Here is a 7,911-nt window from a genome sequence, read left to right as displayed (position 1 = left end):
ATGCCATCTTGATGGCTAGATACTTGCCAAGTCGACATCTGGCCGACATGACGACAAAATGAATCATCTGACCAAGTCGACAGTCGCTTTGGAGGAATCGCCTGGGTGAGCTATCTTACGATTCCGCAAGATAACCATGTTGGAATAATTATCCCACCTTGACAATGTAATTAGCTCACCATGTCGAATTCTGAATTAACATTGACAAGATTTGGACTTGGCGAGATAATTATCTCACCATCTGGATGGTACTTACAATGTTGCATCGTCTTTATTTTGTAAGCCCTTTGAATCCCAGCTTTTTAAGCATACTACTACTAGTACTACTAGTACTACTACTACTACTAGTACTACTACTACAATACTTTGATCAGCTCGTAATCGGCGGGCCTTATAACATCGCGGATTAATATCTATATATTTCATTTCGAGAAATGTCTTGTGACATCTTGCCAGAAGCATCACAAAATAATAATAATAATAATAATAATAATAATAATAATAATAATAATAATAATAATAATAATAATAATAATAATAATAATGATAATAATAATAGCAAAATTAACACTAATAATAATAATAACATTCCGAAAATTAATTCTAACCTTAGAGAGCTTAAGTTATTGATATCTATATTTTTCTTTTCTAACTCCAGCTAGACCATAATTTAATGCCAAAACCTTAAATCCAACCCTTTAAACGCAGCCCAAGTACACTTTTTATATCAAGTTTATCTTTTTGTCCTGGTGTACATTATAGTAGGCACACTATAATTAACAAATCTCGTTAACCGCGGGGTTAACCGTTACATTTGTTTTGTGAAATTTCCAATAACATCCAAAATTTCACCAAAATGATACACCTATAGTTTGATCAGCTCGTAATCGGCGGACCTTGTAACATCGCGGATTAATATCAATATATTTTATTTGGAGAATTGTCTTGTGACATCTCGCCAGAAGTATTACAAATTATATTGAAGTCCTATGCTTCGTCTACTTTCTTTAACACGCAAAATATACACCAGCAGATCAACTATATCACTCTTAAGGTCGGTCTACTTTTTGGCGTAGTGGTAAAAGCCTAATAATTTCCACAGATTACGAGCTGATCAAAGTATAGAAAGGTTTTTGAGTTCTCCCCCTCCATAAATTCAGTTTGTTTTGAACTATTGAATGATCGAATTTCCCATCTGATTGCCTGATAAATGGTTACAGTTTGATCAACTCGTAATCGGCAAGCCTTATAAGATCGCGGATTAATATCAATATATTTTATTTGGAGAATTGGCTTGTGACATCTCGAATTATCACAAATTATTTATTGAAGTCATGTACTTTGTCTACTTTGTTTAACAAGCAAAATATAAACCAGACAGGTCAACTATAGCACTCTTAACGTGTGTCTAATTTGCGGCGTAGTGACAAAGGTCTAATAATTCCCGCCGATTACTAACTGATCAAAGTATAGCCCTGACTATTTACGATTCTTGCGTCGTTTATTCGATTGTGGTGGTGGTCGACAAGATGGATCGTCCACCGGAGTATACTCATCACAATCTCCATCCTGAATGCACCCAGTAACTCCATCTGCCGCAAACATACCGGCATTTAAGGAACCTCTTGGATAACCGATGTATTCGTCAGCGGCATCTTCCGGAGCAAAGTACACACGGCCTACGTGAGCTCTTAGGCGCATTGCGGCGTCTTTGGGGTTGGTTCCAATCGGAAAAGTAGCGAAGTTTCCGTACAGGTTTTTATCGGTGGCAAAACGAGTCATGTAGAATTCGGTGGCTTCTGGTACGTTGCTTTCTCCATATATGTTTCTCAACACCTCGAGCACCTTGGAAAATAAAACAATATAGGCATTAATGTTATTAATGTTACACACATTTGATATTCAACTACGGTCAACTACGAAATAACATAATGCAGAAGGACCAGGCAATACAAAGAGATGAAGCAGAGTAACAAACCAGAGAGTCAGAAGACCACAGGCGGACTATGCTACATTTTTGTTAGAGCCAAGCAGAATGTAAACACAGGCGTTTTACAGGTTGAAGCCGAATAATCGACAGACAAGGAAACATCCAAAGTCTTGAACGACTTCTTCAAGAACATTTTAACTCAAAACACCAGATGGAGACACACCAACATTACCAGACATCCACCCAGTATTTAAAATATCATGTGAGGTAGAGTTTACTGCAGACAATGTGGAGAAAAGGCTACACGGATTGAATCCAGGGAGATGAATATGAGGAAACTGAGTGGGCATTTGCCCACCCAGTCAATTATTTCGCTCACGAAGTAAATTCAACTCTTCCACTGACAAAATAGTTTCTATTTGGAAGGAATCTTTTCGTAACATTTGCCAATTATTCAGTTACAACTTTGCAGCAGGAATAAATATCACATAGTACACAATATATATGAAGCTAAAATTAGCTGAACTATTTTGATCATTTTCCACACAAAACATGTATATAAATGTTTATTGAGGCTATGAATTTGACGTCTTCAATGAAATGCTTTGAAACATGATATACATTTACCCATTTTAAGTCTTTGAGAATGTAAAAATAGCTAGTAATAGTGTTATCATAATAATAATTTCTGGTCTGGTCTGTGTGGTTTTTTGTGTTTTTGTTTTTTTGGGTTTTTTTGGTTACTTTTAAGGTGTTCAATTTTTTTGACTGGTCGGACCAGAAATAATAATGCAAAACGGCACACTTATTTATAGCGTATGAGACAGGGAAGGGAAGGTCGAGGCATACTGTCCCGCCAGACGGCTCTCACCGGGTTGGCACAAAATTCCCGGGACAAAATTTCACACTAATTTTTGGCCAATTTTTGTACAATTGTCCAAACTGATGTCAACCAGGAATTGATTTATCTACAACCCAGAACACCCAAACCAGCCCCAACCACCACTCACCCACCCCAATGCCAATGAATGACACGAGTATGTCACTTAGCCGCACTAAGGCAAAACGTCTGATTTGGTCCTATAGCACTATCGGTGCCCCGATAGGTGCCGATGAATCTTTCTACCGTACCTTGAGCATATCCATATAGTGTTTTCGTTTTTTATTTAAAGCCATATTATAACATTTCTGTAAAAATAGATTAGTATTTATTTTCCATAACATGTTAGCTTTTACTGTCAGATATGTCCCCTTTTCATTTTGAGCCGAACAAGTGAGGTAAAGCATAGAAAATTGGAATTTACTACTAGCGTCCATGCATGTTACTCCCGCGGTTGTAATGCGGTACGATCCTCGGGGTGTGTGTATGTGTATCCCGCATGCCGTGTACGTACTGTGCATACGTGTTCGACTAATATTTCCATCGTAATAATAAAACGCCGGTTCCATCGTTTTATTCAAAATCTCGGATTTTGACAAAACTACAGCATCTAAAGTCTTGATTTTTGCAGAGTATCTTTATTGACTAAAGTACATTACAATCGTGTAAAACTAGAATTTAAAAAAAATTGAGGGCGTTCTCCTCAGCAAATGTTATAATATGGCTTTAAATGATAAACGATAACACTGTTCAAATGTTTTGTTTGATACACTAATTATTACATCACCAGGGTATGACAGAAAGACTCATCGGTACAAAACGGTCACCGATAGTACTATAAGACCAAATTAGACGTGGTGCCTAGGTCATTTCCAGGTGATTTTGAAACTGATTTTCTACCAATGTTTCTGTATTGATTTGTCAGGTAATTGATTTTTTGCATATCTCTATAGTAACCCCTGGCCAAAAATCTATGGTTATGCATTTTCAGCTTTTGAAAATATTGGAACGTACCATTAGCATGATCAGGGAACAGGCGAAAAGATCGATGACGTCCTCCCTGCTTAAAATGTTTAAAGTTTTCCAGGGCTCTCACACACGGAACAAAGAATAAATGGACATTATCGTTTAGGGCATACCTACAGCATGTATGGGGTCGGTGCACGCTGAAGGGCTCTAAAATGTTTTGCATGTCAGACGCTATTTAGTGGCATTTCTCTGCTATTTTAGCCACAATATTAAGCTAATTTTTCAGCCCAGAATTTCATAACTTTTTTTATCAGGACGTGCTTTTGTTGCCTTTTTGTTGACTTTTAGTTTGACACTATTTTAGAGGCGATACAATCAATCATCAATACTGAACAAACGTTGACTTAACAATATGCGTGATTTAAGGGGGTACTACACCCCTCGATAAATTTGTGTCTATTTTGCATTTTTCTCAAAAACTAATAACACAGTGGTAACAAAAGTTATGTATATTATAGGGGCAAGGATTCCAATTACTACACTGGAATTTCAGTGACCCAAGACTAGCGGTTTGTTATTTATGATAAGAAATAAGGTACCGCTAGGATGTACCTCGTTTCCTATCGTATATACTGAACCTCTTGTCTTGAGTCACTGAAATTTCAGTGTAGTAATTGGATTCCTTGCCCCAATAATATACATAACTTTTTTTACCAGTGTGTTATTATTTTTTGAGAAAAATGCAAAAGCAGTCACAAATATACCACAGGGTTGTAGTACCACCTTAAGGTATTATACCGATTGAATAGGGTAAGACCAATCCCAGAGTATTATGAACGTCAAGGTAATATATCACTGGTCGTTTCGAGTTATTGTTCCTAAAACCAATGACTGTGAAACAAGAACTGAAGAAGAACCGGGGTAAATACGGACAAAAGTTTGAAGCGTTCTGGAGGTCAAGTTGGAAAAGCAAATTATCGGTGACGCCGATAGTGTCTGGCGATATAACTGAAAGAAATCTTTCAAACTAAATTTTATGCTCCTCCTTTCCCTATTCACAACGTTTCACGGCAATGGCAACCTTTTACTAATATTTTACTGTTAGCAATATGAAATACAGATTGAAATTGAAATCTGGTTTAGGTGGGTACTCGTACAAACGAGAAGAAAAAGCTTATTTTTCCCCTTAGCTTATTTAAATCGTTACCAAATGTACGAGCCCTATACTGTTAAAAGTTCATGTAGTTTTACAGAGCCCGTAAAGGAAAATAACGTGGAAAATAAAACCGGGAAAATCACAAATTCTTTCTAAAAATTCACAGCCATTATCTACTTTTTCCAATCAACGGCAATTTTCGAGTGGCGTGTGGTATAACCTTTTAATAACCTGAAAATGTAGTTAATCAGTTCAAAGAAACATTTGAACAGCACTTGAAAGAAAATGGGTGTGGGTATCGAAAGCTTTAAACCTACCATTTAACCTATCAATTCTGTAGGTATCCGTGGCCGAGCGGAAAGGGCTCTGACTCATAATCGGAAGGTTGCGGGTTCGAGCCCCGGCGACGCCTTCGCGTAGTGCCCGTGAGTAAGGCACTTTATCGCGATCACTCCTCTCCACCCAGGTGCATAAATGAGTACCGGCGTTCTTATATGCTAGGAAGGTAACAGACTCGCTGTGGAGGAGGTGTAGCGATCCCCCTATAGCAACATTACATGGAGGAGTCTGGCCCAATCGCCAATGAGAGATAGATGGGCACTCCGATCACTGTTTATACAGGATCGCCTCCTTTACCTTAGGTATAACTACATTATATAAATATAAGAAGCCTACATCACCTCAATGTCGATGTAAGTGTTTATTATCGGCCGAGTTCTTACCTCAGCTTGCACTTCTTCATCTGACAAAAGTTCTGCCCGATAGGCCTCGTCTCCTGTTAAGAAACCAATAAGAATGTTATTTCCAGGACGGTAGCCTTCAGCATCATAATTCAAAAATGCCGGGTAGTACCCTTTCCGATCACTAGCGTGCAGGATGTATTCGGTGTCATCCCAGAACTTAGTGTCAAATTTCAGAAAGAAAGGCTCAAGTATCGCCATTTGATATCGACAGAACTGCTCCGACTTCCATGGAGGTAGAGGAGGTTCAAAGGTTACGCCACCATTTTGAATCACACCGACTGTGCTGGTTACTATGACATATTCACCAACATATTCATTGCCATCTTCTGTGGACACTCTAACGTAGTCATCTTCATCTGATTTTTGGTTGACGGAGACTGCTGCTCGCTGAAAGGAGACACAAAAGAAATTATAAAGTATAAATTTGTTCCTTGCTTTCTGGTGCAAAAATAAATGAGGTCCAAAGTGAAACACATATAGTTTCATCAGCTCGTAATCGGCGGCAATTGTAAGGCTTTTACTACTATGCCAAACCTAGATCTACGTTAAGAATGATGAAAGTTGACCTATCTGGTCTCTATTGTGAGTATTAAAGAAAATAGACAGCGTATAGGACTTGAATGAATAATTCATGATGCTTCTGGCGAGATGTCACGAGACAGTTCTCGAAATAAAATATATAGCTATTAATCCGCGATGTTATAAGGACCGCCGATTACGAGCTGATCAAACTATCCATCCGTTTGTATCAATGTTTATTTAAAATAATGTTGGTCTCGCCGGGCAGTATGTAAAATTCAATTTAAAAAAAATAAATATAAATCTAAATAAATCATAAATCTATAAAACTGCTATCCCTCATGGAACGGAAAACTTTGAACCTGAAATCCGCGACACCATGTTCAAATTTTATCAAATGTACCGACTTTCAATTTTTGCGCTTATGACCTTGCGACACACAGGCTGGAAATTCTGCCCGACAAGATATCGATCTTGGACATTATAAATTATATTAATACTTACCGCATTCCAGACGATTTTGTCCTCGCTTATCAAATCTTCTTGCTCGACGAGTAGATGTCCAAGGGTTTTATCATCAAGAATAAAGTACTCATCATCGAAAAGATCTTGACGGTATGACTGTATTGTTGAAACGTCTCGAGGAGAGAGTCCTTCATAAAAATCCATGTTGTACCATTCCATAACCTTTTCGACAGCTGATGCACCGATCCACCCACCGCGTGCAAGGGTTGCCTTGTATGATAAATCTGGACGTCGTTCTTTGTCGATATCATCAGTTACTTCATCTAACCCTTCATCAAGGGCATCAAAATATGCCCATTCTCTCTCTATAGCTTCTGCCGTAACATTTTCCCCAGCATCGTTGTAAACCGTGTATGAAGCATAATTCGTTTGCGTATAAACAAGACCACTTTCGTCTAATATGTCCTTTAGTTCATCGTCAGTGTGGATCCAAATACCTCCTGGGGCGAAGGTAAGCCCGCCGAATTCAACAGGTTCTAGATATCCACGAAGCTGTTCACCATCTTCCAATATAAGGAAATCGTCGATGCCGTTTTCTACTAACGTGGCAGCTGCTTGAATGCCCGCAGGACCACCTCCAATGATTAACACTTGGGCATCTGGTGTTGCTGTACTGCCAGCACGAAAGTATGCACTGAGTGCAGTGAAAAGTAACCAACGCAAAAGCATTGTGTGTCTTTAACACTATAATAGTAGGCAATAAGGCACCAGCAGAACAGTCGTACACTACAATAATATTATATTATAAGCATAAGGATTCAGAGAACAGAACTAATCCGTCCTTTCTGGTGACCCGGACAGTTGTGAATCTTCTAGCGGTAGCAATTTGGTAAATATATATATTTTCTTTTACATATTGACCTTTTCGGTAAATCCCATAAGCCTTTGTGGGTAGACCACCTGAGATGTCGTCACGCCATGGGCACATCGTTACTGCGAACTTCACAGCTTTGAAATGCGCACTAACAATGTTCGCTAAACGATGTGCGCATCGGCGTGACGACATCTCAGGTCTACTCGCAAAGGCTTATGGGATTTACCAAAAAGGTCAATTGAATAATTTGCAAATGACCTGGGCAGATTACCTTTATTTGCACCACCTTGACGTGCTAGAGTGAACATAAACAGAAGAAAATTACAATATAATATTCAGAAATGACAAAAAAAAACCAACTATGAATAAATCACA

General features: G+C 38.4%; 1 protein-coding gene across 1 annotated transcript; it reads right to left on the bottom strand.

Moving 5' to 3' along the window:
- Positions 1-702: 702 nt before the first annotated feature.
- On the bottom strand, positions 703-7,501 carry LOC140171025 (uncharacterized). Its single transcript, XM_072194207.1, has 3 exons — positions 6,702-7,501; positions 5,658-6,065; positions 703-1,845 (listed from the first exon to the last, which is right to left on the bottom strand). The coding sequence occupies exons 1-3, from the start codon at positions 7,389-7,391 to the stop codon at positions 1,480-1,482; spliced, it is 1,464 nt and encodes a 487-aa protein (XP_072050308.1). The 5' UTR covers positions 7,392-7,501; the 3' UTR covers positions 703-1,479.
- Between the last annotated feature and the right edge of the window lie 410 nt (positions 7,502-7,911).

Source organism: Amphiura filiformis, chromosome 15 (genome assembly GCF_039555335.1).
Source record: "Amphiura filiformis chromosome 15, Afil_fr2py, whole genome shotgun sequence".
Taxonomy (NCBI): domain Eukaryota; kingdom Metazoa; phylum Echinodermata; class Ophiuroidea; order Amphilepidida; family Amphiuridae; genus Amphiura; species Amphiura filiformis.
Note: the sequence above shows the minus strand (reverse complement) of the source record. Positions and strands in the feature narration are given on the sequence as shown.

Bases quoted from the DNA above. Each gene is read 5' to 3' on its own strand.
- LOC140171025 (XM_072194207.1), bottom strand. From the start codon at position 7,391: ATGCTTTTGCGTTGGTTACTTTTCACTGCACTCAGTGCATACTTTCGT. The intron at 6,066-6,701 runs GTAAGTATTAAT...GTCTCCTTTCAG, and splicing joins ACAAAATCGTCTGGAATGCG to CGAGCAGCAGTCTCCGTCAA. The intron at 1,846-5,657 runs GTAAGAACTCGG...TTATTTTCCAAG, and splicing joins ATGAAGAAGTGCAAGCTGAG to GTGCTCGAGGTGTTGAGAAA.